The 12842-nt window shown below is 35.7% G+C and overlaps 1 protein-coding gene across 1 annotated transcript in view; it reads left to right on the top strand.

Moving 5' to 3' along the window:
* The window catches only part of MYO16 (myosin XVI), a 277452-nt gene that overhangs the window by 93099 nt on the left and 171511 nt on the right, over positions 1-12842 (top strand). The window contains 3 exon segments of the mRNA XM_009997923.1: positions 5500-5575; positions 6712-6865; positions 8345-8495. Of these exon segments, the coding sequence (XP_009996225.1) occupies positions 5500-5575; positions 6712-6865; positions 8345-8495 (381 nt within the window).

Genomic DNA, 12842 nt, shown 5'->3' with positions numbered 1-12842 from the left:
TTTTGAACTTTTTGTAGGGAATTATATTTAATTTCATTCAAGTTTGGCCATTGCCATAGCAGTTCCCTTGAACTGGACTTCTGCAAACACATTTCACAAATGTTTTCAATGAGAAGGGCCTAAATAAGGGGTTGCTTGTTCAGTATTTCAAAAAGAATAGAGTGTAGTACACTCAGGGAATACATATTTTCCCTGTCAAGCAGTTGGAATCTTTGATTTATGATCAGAAAATCCTCTAGAGAATGTTTTATCCAGACATACCACACTCTCTTTTTTTTAGTCTTTTCATTCTGTGGCATGTGTGATTGCACTCAGGTAGAAAAGAAGCATTTTCCTTCAGGTCAAATCAAACTAATTTTCCTCAAGCAGAGAGACCACTTTGGGATTTCTGCTTGTGATATCTTTCCCTCAATATATTCAGAAGGTTTCTATAAATATTCATATGGTAATTGTGGGTACAGAATGCTAGATTCATACAATACCAAATGACATGAAAATAAATTTACAAGTTTGAGCTTCATATAGAGACTAGGGACAGCCTCCATTTATGAAGTAAAATTTAAGTGTTTACATGTATGGTTTTAAAGCTGAAATGTGCACAGACTACACTGCATACTTATTTGGTTATTGCAAGGTCTCAGTGATTAATATAAACGTAATTTTCCTTTAAATACCAGTTGTAGCAACTTTCTCTCATATATGAGAGACATATATGAAAAGCAAGTTAATTGCACTCTTTAGGCTCAAACTTTGAGGAGTGCCAGTTTTATTATCCTATCTGTAATACTAATCTGTAGCTTGCAGGAGCGTAACTTATAAGCATCTTTAATCACAAGATCACATAATGTTTTCCCTTGATTTGTTTTATTTTTTTCTCTGACTGATTTCCTGTTGGGTTGGAAAACAGAAAATGCAGGTTATCAGTCTTGAAGTAAATACTGCTGAAGTCTACTTCAGCTTTAGAAAAACTTTTAAGTAACCTTTGTCACTGGCTTAAATAGCTGAAAACAGTATTAGGTTGTTCTTCTTTACCTGAACTATTCCAGATGTTTAAAAGGCTTACTCATACGCCTTATAGGTTAAACATCCTGACTGCAGAATGGTAGTGGTGACACTTGGGGAGCTTGGCTTCCATTCCAAGCTCTGTGTATGAATAGACACAGTCTTCATGGTTCATTCCTCCCACATGTAACCTTGTTTGCCCCACTGCCTCCAGTCTGTTCCATTCCTGTCTTTATTCTGTTGCTTTATTGTCCCATTCATTTGCCTGACTTCATGTCTTTTCCGTAGATGTCTTATCCCAATTCTAATTTCCTTACACGACCAGCTTCAGCCCCTCCTCCCTCTCCTTGGGTCTTATCCAAGCTTTCTCTTTTCTCTGCTTTGGCTTCATTCCAGCCATCCTGCCCTTCTGTTATACTTATCCCCTTTTCCCACTTGCTCACAGTCCCAATCTCCCTGGTTCAATCTCAGTGTGTTTTCTTCACCATGTCACTTTCTTCTTTAATTTTCTGCTTAGTCTGTCTCTACCTGCAGCCTGGCTCCTTGCCACATCTCTCTTCTGCCCTTCCACTTCATTTATTTCATGCTGTTAGTTCCAAAGTCCAGCATTTTATCCATGCTCATATCTATTTTTCCCCCTCCACTCTCTCTACCCTGCTGCTAGTCTTATTTCTGCAACCTGCTTTTTCTAATCTGTTCCTCTTTGCTGACCACAGGTGGTTATGGTCCCCTTTTTTCTACACTCAAATAGAAAAAATATCTTCTTAATATATATTGTAATAAGAAGAAGACTTGTAATGAGTTTCAGACATAATTTCCTGTGTCTAGAGCACTACTATGGATCAGATTTGCAATCACAGAGAAAATATTATTTAGCCTCTAAATGATACTGCTCTTAATTAAGGATTTACATGTTAGACTTTGGGCTTAAGGGAGACTTAGTCTTCTAAGGGGCACTCTTATGCAATGAGGAACAAATATATGATTTTCAAAACTCAATTCACAGTAACTCCTAATAGTTTAATAATTGCCTTACTCCCAAATGTTGGGAGTCCCTGTTTTGGGATTTGCTTCTGTTTCCTTCACTTCCCCATAGCTTAAGTGAATATACGTCCCTAACCTGCTCTTTACTTCTACATGTCCTTCATGCTTAAGGAAATATGGATTGTCACCTTATTCCAGTCTCCACTGTTATTCTAAACAATTTTTTACTTAATGACTTGCCTGACTTTATTTATTCCATCTGCTGAATACATGGCTAGCATGAAGTTACAGCACTTCTATCAAAGACACTTAATAATGATAATAGTGACAATACTACTAATAAAATTTGAAACTGCTTCCCTGATTTAGACGTAAATCTTTTAAACATCCAAATGGATTTTTAAACAGAGCCACTGATACTGGTTAGACTAACATTTAGGCCTAGAGTGGACCATACTACCAAAGGTAGGCTCTTTGGTTTATCCATTATGATCTAAAAAGTCTCATAAGCATCTGGTGGCTATGATTTCTTTCAAAAGTTTGAAGTTTTGACAATTTTCCAGACAACAGGAATATTCTTAGTCCGCTGCCTAATACAAAGTCTTGAAATCATACAAACATTTCAGCTTACAAGGGTTACAAAGGTCCTAGAAGTGCTTCATTTTTGGTTGGTTTATTTTTCTGCTTAATTAAATAAAACAGAAAACTCATAGGCATCCCCAGGAAGCAATCCTAGCAAACTCCTTAACACAAACACACAGTGAGGTAAACATGTACTTTTCCAACCCAGTGAAGTAAAGTTTGGCCTTAGAAGCAATTAAAAACTGGTTCTTATGACTGCAGATGTAGCCCACTTTCCACAGTGGTGAAGACTGCTGATAATACTAGTGTAACCAGTGGCATTTTTTGTATTCTTTTTCTGTTGTGTTTACTGAATAAACACCTTAAGTATTAAAATAATAGTTGAGGATTTTACGGTGTTTCACAATAGTGTGAGACCGATGGTCCAAAATAATACTGATTTTGATCTGCTGTTGTTGATCCGCGAGTTTCTCATCTGTCTTTGTCTGACTGTAGTGAGAGCATGCTAGGGACCACATCCAGAGAAAATGACAGAGGAACATAAGAAATGGCTGCAGGCAGAAGGAAAATTCAGGAAGACAGTGGGAAGACCTTAGTCAAAGAGAACTAAGGAAAGGATGTAAAGAAGGAAGAGAAAAATAACATTGTCCCAAAAAAAGGAATAAGAGCAGAACGGTAGAACAAAATAATTTGGGGAGATACATGTAGAGGAGCTGGAAGTCTTAGGTACAGGAAACAGAAATAAAGGGCCTGAGGAATAAGAAATTATGGGGTGTGGGGTCTACAAAAGATGGATGGTGAACCAGGGCACTAAGGATGGAGGGGAATGTGCAACTTTGGACCAGAAAGAGAGCAGTGGAAAAGACATGATGGTTTTGAGAGGGAAGAAAAGTGAAGGACTGAAGGAATTTACTGTTGTGTGTGTGAGGAAATTGGATGGTACATATTCCTTGCTGTGCGAAATAGCACATCAAGGCATTTGCATAAAACCTCCAGCTTTCTGAATTTATAACTTAAGGAGGTATCTCTCCAATAGCAAAGGGAATGAATTATCTTCGGTAGTGACTATACAGATATTTCCACTCTTGTGCACAATTCTGAAGATGTGGCAATTGAATTTTAAACTACTCTTTCTAAAGCATAGGTGAATGAGGTTAAAACTAACACAGATAGTTTTGCATGTCCAAAAGCAGGTATATAAAATTAGCAATGACCTGAATACCTTAGCCTTGGTGATGTGCATCAAGGATATCCAGCAGGAGTTATTTCTTTGGCAGCAGGAAACATTGACATTGCAGCATGGAAGGGACTTCTTGTGGCATAAATCCAGAACTTTGGTAGATTGAAAAAAACACTGTGTTTTGTTGCAACACTGAAAGTGCATTTAAACCCCCCCTCCTTTGCTACAGCCACTACTCCTTTTCAGAGTGGCTGTTAATGAGATTATGCCACTGCTGCTGATTTAGTCAGCTCAATGACAAAGCTTGCTCCATTTTTTCATAATACAAAAACGGAGAGATATATCTGTTGAGAGTTTGTGCTTGAAAGCAGGACTAATTGGATTTGGAAATAAACCCGTTATGGCTTCCTCCCTGCTTCCACAGTTTGCTGAATTCTTTGCTGTTACTGCCAGAGTGGGAAGCCATCAAAAAAGCTGAGGAGAGCAAGATCTTTTTATTTTTATAAACATTTGCAAAAATATTTTCCTATTTTCCTGTAATTAGAAAGTTGGGGTTATTTTTTGCGTTTTACTGATTCCTCGTCATAGTAATTTGTAGTAAGTTGCCTCCTGTGTACTAAATCCATATTGAATTTTTTTCTTTGTTTAATGTAATAACTTATTTCCTTTTTTTAGCCTTTGTTTATTTATTTATCTGTTCATAACTTTTATTTATCTATTTATTTACTGTTTGCATGTTTTTATGCCAAATTACTGTCCTTTCCCATAGCTGCCTTCTGATTCAGGTCTCATTTATCTGCAGCTCTCTTCTTCTGCTCTGAAGAATCCTTTCTTCCCTGCACACCTTATTTTCCCTTGTGCTCATCCTGGCCTCCCATTTTAGCTAAATTTGCATTATAAATTCTATTTGTTTTAGCATATAACCAAAAGTGCAGACAGTTCTTTAATCTAATTCAGCTCTATATTCATATTCGAAATGTATTTTTTGCTCCTTGTGCAGTTTCTTACTCCTTTCTGATCAATCAGTTTATCAGGGTAGACATTACCAGAGCCTTTGATGGACAAGTACCTCTAGACACTTCAGTGCAGTGATAGAAGAGCTTGCTAAAAACAATTGTTTGCAGCATTATTGCAGGAAGTGAAAAATATATTTTAGATGTTTCCATTATATGATACTCTAGTCTACCCTACTGTACTATAATTGCTACTATTACTAATACGCTAAATGGTTTTGGTAAACATAAGATAAATGTGCCAATTTCTACTACTAACAGTGAACAGTTTTAATTCCATGGTGGCTGTGAATTAGATCCCTTTGGCAGTGATAGTACACAGTTGTAGAATTAGTTAGGCATAAAGCAATATTTGTGATCTTAATCATGACAAGTGGTGATGGAGGGTTGGGTTTTTTTCCTTACGGTGTGCATTTTTTTAATGTGTAAAAGATGGAGGATGAGTTTGGGGTTGGACTTATACTGAGGGTACACTGCAATCATGCAAGAACTGTATTTTATTTTACATTTTGTGATTTATACCAATTGCAGAAGGTGTTATTTTGGAGATGTTGCCTATGGTTTATCATACCAATTCAGCTACTGGAGGGGGGGGGGGTTGGACTAGATGATCTTCAGAAGTCCCTTCCAACTATGATGACTCTGTGATAAAGGAAGGAATGAACAAACTGAATAGCAGGTATACTTCTCCTGGCTAACTTCTTCCATTTAAAATACCTTTGTTTTTACCCATTTTAGACAAACCTTGTGAAGCTGCTTTTGATGCACTGGGCAAATCCCAATCTTCTTAACTGCAATAATGAAAAGCCTTCAGGTAGGTGAAAGTCCATGTATATTATGCATGTATTAATTACTTTGAGACTGTTTTCTTCCCTTCTTGCTTTCTTAGTTACACACTCAGGCACACATATACTTATGTGTATACATACAGTTTATATTGTATGTGAAGTTATGTACACGTATGCATATGTGTATGTATATTTTTTCATTTTTTGCTGAGAATTGCTAGTCATGATCGTGTAGATGTAATATCAAATGATAGCATGTTTTTGCATTTGTTCCATTTCCTATTTATTTTTAGTTATGTTTCTTCCTTGTAATTTCTTCTGTGCCGTGATAGTAACTGCATTTACACTTCCTTGATGACTTGCTACTGAGTTCCTTTACTACATAGCCTCATGAACTGGAATCTCTGTAGCTATGGACTGAAAACAAACTTACTCTCCAGTTTTCAAGTGTAACACTTGGTGTTTCCTAGAAAAGGTGACACCTTCTTAGACCAAACAGCAACAGAGAGCTGAAAGACTGGCTCTACAGATAACAGAGTTACAGAATATATTAGGTTGGATGGGTCTTCAGATCAACTGGTCTAACCCAATGCTCAAAGGAGGACTAATGCAGGTAACAATGTTGGACAGAAGAAACACACGGTTATTCAACCTTCTGTGCCAAGGATAAAATTAAGAAGGGATCCAGTAATGTAGGAAATAGAATCTTTCTCTCAGGTGATGAGAAGAAACTTCCTTTGCATAAAAATCTAAGATACGTTGTGCTTTAAATGATGTGCCACCTACAAATACACTCACAGGGAACTTCATGACACTACCTCAGGAAAGCTGTTCGTGGTTAGGTACATGCCAGTTTATATTTGTATAAAAGTCTATGAAATAGCTGGCTAACCGCATTTAGTACGTATTTAATACACCTGAGTTAACTTTATTTCAGGTCTACAAACAGCTGATTTCAGTGCTTCTGTATGTGAAGGCCATAAATCTAATTTCAGTACATGTTTTTGTTGAAATGCTGAGTTCAAAACATCAATATGTGAGCTGTTATTTTCATTTTACCTAATTGATTTCTTACTCTTAATATGATTTAGAGATTTTAACCAAAAAAGTGCTTTTCTGCACTGTTTTCTTTGACTAATATCTTGGTTTTACAATGTCGTAGATGTTGCAGCTTCTGAGTTTATTGCGGAAATGCTTCTGAAGGCTGAAATTGTTTGGGATGAAAAAATGAAAGACCCTTTAGCTGTTTCTACTTTATCTCAAGAAGAGCCATATGAAGAGATCATCCGTGATCTGCCCAGAATTACCAATAAACTGTAAGTTTTTCTGTTGTTAAGAGTGATGCACTAAGACCACAGTATTTGTCAATCTGTGAATTCTGTGTCCTTGAAGATATTCAAAACCCATGTGGACATTGTCCAGAGCAGCTGGCCCTACATGTCCCTGCCTGAGGAGAGGAGGTGGACAAGATGCCCTCTAGAGGTCCCTTCAGACCAACCATTCTGTGATTCTATGATTCTGTGATTCTATGATTCTTTTGGAAATATCATTACAAAGTGTTGAAACTCTGAAAACACTGAGGGTTTAGTCAACTAAAAGGCTTTGTTTGGTTTTTTGTGGGTTTTTTTCTTTCATTTTTTTAAGCTGCTTTTACTTGTTTTCCAATGAACTCTTGGTAGAAGGTGCTTTGCCTCTGCTTAGGACTTAACCTTTCTAAAACTATATCTGCATTTCAGTTTCCAACAGCAATTCTTGTCCTGAATCAAAATAAATGTTAGCTATGGATACTTTTAATTTCATTTGAGTAAACTGTGTTTATAATCCTGACTTTATTATAATCAGTGCTCAAACACAAGTAACTGAGTAAAAATGAGATTTTTTTGGTTAAGTTTGACATCTGGGCTTTATCCCATGGTGAAATGCACTATTCCCGCATTTCCACATTGAGTCCACATTTCCTCTCAAAGAATTTATGCACACATTTTGGCAGGGAGCTGCTGTACACTCCATGAGATTGTCTCATTTGCACTGTCAGAGCCTGGCCAATTATTTTGTAAGATTTTTGTGTTCTCAGCTCCTGACACTGATTCTTCACTAATCCCTCTGGTCATACAACACTGCCAAAATAATCTACAATTTTGGCATTGTTGTTTCTCAGAAGTATGTTAAGGTCTGAAGTATCGGTACGGAAAACATCTCCATGTGTGTAAGATTAGGTTTACATTATACGTCAATGCAGAATCTTGTGTATTGTTGACGTTTCAGAGTCTGCTCTTTGCTTGGGTTTGTTTTTTTTAGCATATCACAAATTCAAGGCAGCTTTTGGTCATAAAATATTAATTGGATATTGTCTGATTAAAAGTAAGCTAAAAAGTGGTGGAATTTAATTTTAACTGCAATTGCAAATTCAATCTGTATTGAATTATTTTAAAACATAGTATTTTTCAAAACGGTGTCACATAGATTAATTGTGTATTTTAAATTCAGTTTCCAAATTGGCTATTGATTTGCCAGCCTAGTGCTGTCAAAAGCAGACTCATGCATATTCTCTTTGGCTTACCAAGTTCTTAAAAAAATTATGCATAAAGCTGAATTTTAAATGTAAGTGTTTGGGAGCAGCCCAAGCTAAACGAACACTTTATTTCTCAGCAATTTCTTTTTTGTTTGTGGACCAGGAACTCATATCTCAGCCCTGAATTCTATCTTAGTTCTGTGTTTGTGCCACCCCCATTTGGCAATCTTTTCTTTGTCTGATATCTTCAGGAGTCTAATTGCTTTATTGATTCTCTTTTTAGCAATCCCTTGGCTTTACCTATTGCCAAGCAGGACAGTTTGCTGGAGAAAGACACCATGTTTAAAGATGCAGCTAAAGGTTTATGTAAGCAGCAATCTCAAGACAGTGCATCTGAAAATGTCACTGTGAACACTACAACCAAACTTGAACAGGTAATGGCATGCAGTTTCTTGAAATATTTGTTAGTTCTTAGGTCTGGAAACTGTAAACTTAATGAGACTGAAGACCACAGTATTTTTTTTTTTCCCTCACCACATGGCAATATCAGTTGCACTTGCCTCCTTGATAACTCCCTGCAATCAGTCTGACCCTGCCGAGTCCCCTCTCTGCAAATTGAACAGCTGCTTCCTACCAGCTAGTGCTGGCAGTTCAGGGGTGCTGGCAGTTGAAGGACTCAGTGCTCCTCAAATTTAGCTCAATTAGCTGAAAAATTCCTTCAGAAAACTCTGAAATTCTGCTCTACGTGAACTAGAAGGAATATGTATCTTATGTTCTGTTGTGTTTTTAAATGACTGGTTGAATTAAAAAAAAAATAATTATGGATTAACTGAATTTTTCAGTTGGGAAGGGCTTAATAAGTTTTGGCTCTCATGGACAAAAGCACGTAAAGCATTTTAATCAATTCAGGAAATAGTTTAATTTTATTAAACTGAAGAATTCCCATGCTTTGACAATTGAAAATATATTCAACATTTTTTTCTTTTTTGAAGTGAAAAAATTGTGATCCTGGAAATTGGACTTCTGTCAAAAGTATTTATTGTTTCATGATGTTCTTGCTAATGATTTTTGGTTGTGTTTTTTTGGTAAGTCTCAGCTTTTTACAGCTGAGGTGCAGTAATGTAAACATACTGCTCACAATGAGCAGAAAAGTAAAATTTTAAAGTGAGAAGTAAAAATTTAATTTAGTGCTGATACCAGAGGAAAGCTTTTAACAATCTCTTTCCCCTCTCTGCTTCTTGGGTACACTAATTCTAATGAGTTTCTCTATCTTTTCTTATTTCCAGTTGTATTCCAAACTCCGTTCAAAGTAATTATGTACTGTTTATTTTTTCAATAGGGTATGTGGAGTCATTACTTGGATTTTATGTTTGTATATTATTGAAATAGATCAGCATGGTTTCCTATACTCTGTGTAAGAAATTTCATACATTCTTAGGCAATATGGCATGCAGATCAGACCTTTACTGGGAGATCGGAGAGAAAAATTTCATCTTACTGCATCTGAAACATGCATTTTTAATAGAGAAAGCTTGTAATTTTTTGGCTTTGAGAAAAATAACAGCTCAAATTAATATTTAGCCTCAGGTTTTTTTAATTGTAAAAGTAATGAAAAAGAGCCTTAACCAAATATTATTTCTCATGAAGTAAGATTTTTGTAGCATGAAGCACAGGAAATGGGGATCAAATGACTACTTTGATAAAGTATTTTGGGTCTCTCATGGCTTGTATTAGCCTTTGCCTTTTTCCTAGGTACAAGATTTTCTTTGAGCATCTGTAATGTCAAAGTCTGTGCTGCCAAACAAAGAAAGCAGTATGAATAATTTCCAGAATTTTATCGTAGTTGGCAATTTCTCTTCCTCTCAACTGGGAAGTATATTTTTCTGATAGCAGATTAAAATTACAGCCCTGAAATTGAATTATGTGCTTCATGCTACAAACAAATAAAGATGGAATATTTTCTTCTTCTTAATTGGGTCTTTTTTTTTTTATATATTTTGTCTTTAACTTATAATTGCTTATATATTGTTAGCCATGTGAACTATGTAATAGAGTATCCCCTGATGCTATTTTTATTTTTCTAGTACCACCACAGGCACAAGAGACTGTATATCATAGTATTACCCATAAGAGCTAGAATACATACTGATCTAAGTGAAATAAGCATTTTAAAAAATAAAAACCATTAGAGATTAGTATCTATGCAGATTGTGAATGCTAAGTATATGTAAATTAAATGAGTAAATAGGAATCCTCATTGTTAGCATTACAAAAAGATCAAAAAACTAGTAACTTCCGGAGACATAGTTATATTGGGACTTAAGCTCTATTTATGGCTATTTTTCTTTTTATGCCTCATGAAATCTGCATTGTGCAATCAGTGTGGTAGCCAGAAATATGCATCGAGGCAAAAAATTAGAAAAAATGCATTTGTATGAGTTTTTGGAAAACTTCTCTTGTACTCAGAAAAATAGATGAGAAAATAGAATTTGATGGACCCCACAAATAAGTTATTAATAATATAAATAAAGTTTTCTACCATGTCAAATCTGTTGTGACTTTAATGCATTTAGAGACTCTAATTTATAATGTATTTGCTGCTTGAGGTGTGAATTTTGATACAAAGAGTGTTAGAAAGTGTTGAATCACCAAATCCTAAATTTCATAGAAAAAAAAGTGAATGGAAAAATATTTCAATTCCCTTACTTGGAGTTTAACCCCAAGTTTCTAACTGTCTGTCTATAGAGTCAGTATCTTTGGATGTATCCCGATTATGAAATAAAACAAGCCAAGACCTAGGGATATGTGGGATGGGTCAGTGCACATCCATAGAACAAGGCTATTTTGTCCCTCAAAAATGAGGCTGTGCCCTAATAGCCTATGGGAAATGTCCATGGGAATGTCATCAGAGTGATACGCAGGTGTTCTCTGTAGGAGTGCTACCTGGCATGAGCCAAGAATGTAAGAGGAAGTATGCTAATAGTTCAGAAAATATGGAGATAATCAGGACAGTGCTTGAATCCAAACCCTTATTTTATTTACAAATAAAGACATTTGTTTCTAGTGTAGAGCAGGTTTAATCTTTATAGAGTTAGATAAAGAGAAGCTCATTCTCTGGCACAGGTGTTCCGAGTTTTGCTAAGACACAAGGGAGTATATAGTGAAGACCTCTGGCTGCTTTGTTCCTGCAAGCCAAGTGAGCAGACTAATAAAAGGAAGGAGGTCATGGGCTTCTGTCTTTCATCTGCTTTCCCTCTACAAGAAACTTCAACTAGGCTTTGGAATTCTTTTGTTCATTTTGTTCAATTGCCATGTGTATCATTAAAAACAAACACTAAAATGTCATTGACTTTTTTTTTTGCCAAGTGGAATTCTTGTTTTGTTGCCAGCCAGCCTTACATCCAACTGCTATGATTAAAAACAAAACGAGCAAGAAGACATCTTCTATGTGACATAAAGCTCTGCATTTTTTTTAATGAGGTGAGAAATAAACCTCTAGAATCGGCAGACAGAAAAATACAGGCAGATATAGCAGGCAACCTGTGTATGTTTGTCTTACTCGAAACTTTTATTCTGCTTTCTTTAAGAATACTTCAAGAATGATTTTAAATAGACAGGAGAAAGGAGAAAATTCACAGTAACATTTTGATGGACTACAACGTTTTAGAGCACATCTCATCTGAAAAATACAAATCAGTGAGATGAGGACTGTGGGAAAGTACATTGTTCAATTTACATGCACAAATGGTATATGTAGTACATCTAGTAAATAATCTCATTGACATACTTAATCTTTGGCATTTGCAAATTTTTTGCTTTTTGGGCTTAATGGAATGAGAGGTATTTTTTCACATTTTTTACGATGAAAGAAAGAAATAGCATCTGTAAGGTGTGATGGGGCACTACTTCCTTCTTGTCCCTGTACAGTTATGCTTCTAGTACATCTGGACCTAATGTAACATTTTCCTTACAGTTTTTATGGGTCACTAGTTTATGTCTAGCTCGGTATCTGTTACAGATGTCTGCCTTTCCTGCTTTAGTGGATGAATGGGAAAAGCTTTAAAAATCTCTTGCTAATATTCATGCTTTTACATCCATATGAGATTTACATATGCCATTTTAGTCATCAATATTTATTGCCTGTTGGTAGAGCTGTTAAAAAAAGGAGACAGCTTTCTGTGAGGAGTTTGCCTGTTTCCTCATATACTTGTTTTAAGCATTATTTTCTACAGAATGTATTTCTCTTTAGGGGAAGAGTAAGGAAATTATTAAAGACTAAAGATGTTCACTGATTGTTTCAGTCACTGTGTCTGTCCCAAAATGGAAGTTTCTTGAAGTTCCCAGTGTTGTTGTGAAAATCTCCATGATGGATCTATTCCAATAAAAAGAAAAAAGAAAAAAAAAAAAAAAAGCAGTAATAGCTACAGAGCTTGAAGTACAGAAAAGTGTAGAAGTTTGCCCTCCATACATAAAAGGTATAATATTTAGTGTAAAATGAAGTATGAAGTGGAGTTGGTGAAAAAAAACAGCAAGATTCTGTTTTGTGTCATAAGGGCTAGTGGTTCTGTCCTTGTGATATCTGCTGTGCATAATTTGTTTCTTCTTGGTAAAACAGAAGAGTAAGCAAACCATCTGTTTTATGACTGTTTGCTGAATATTTTGATACTGGTTTTCAATACTCCTGTTTTCAGAAGAAAAATATTGATAGGGTCAAAAATCTATTATTTAAACTAGATGTGAAACCTCTAATTAATCCTACTTATTTACAAGTACACACTTCA

The sequence above is a fragment of the Chaetura pelagica genome, unplaced genomic scaffold (assembly GCF_000747805.2).
Source record: "Chaetura pelagica isolate M959 unplaced genomic scaffold, ChaPel_1.0 scaffold123, whole genome shotgun sequence".
Classification (NCBI taxonomy): domain Eukaryota; kingdom Metazoa; phylum Chordata; class Aves; order Apodiformes; family Apodidae; genus Chaetura; species Chaetura pelagica.
This window is presented reverse-complemented; position numbering and strand designations above follow the sequence as displayed.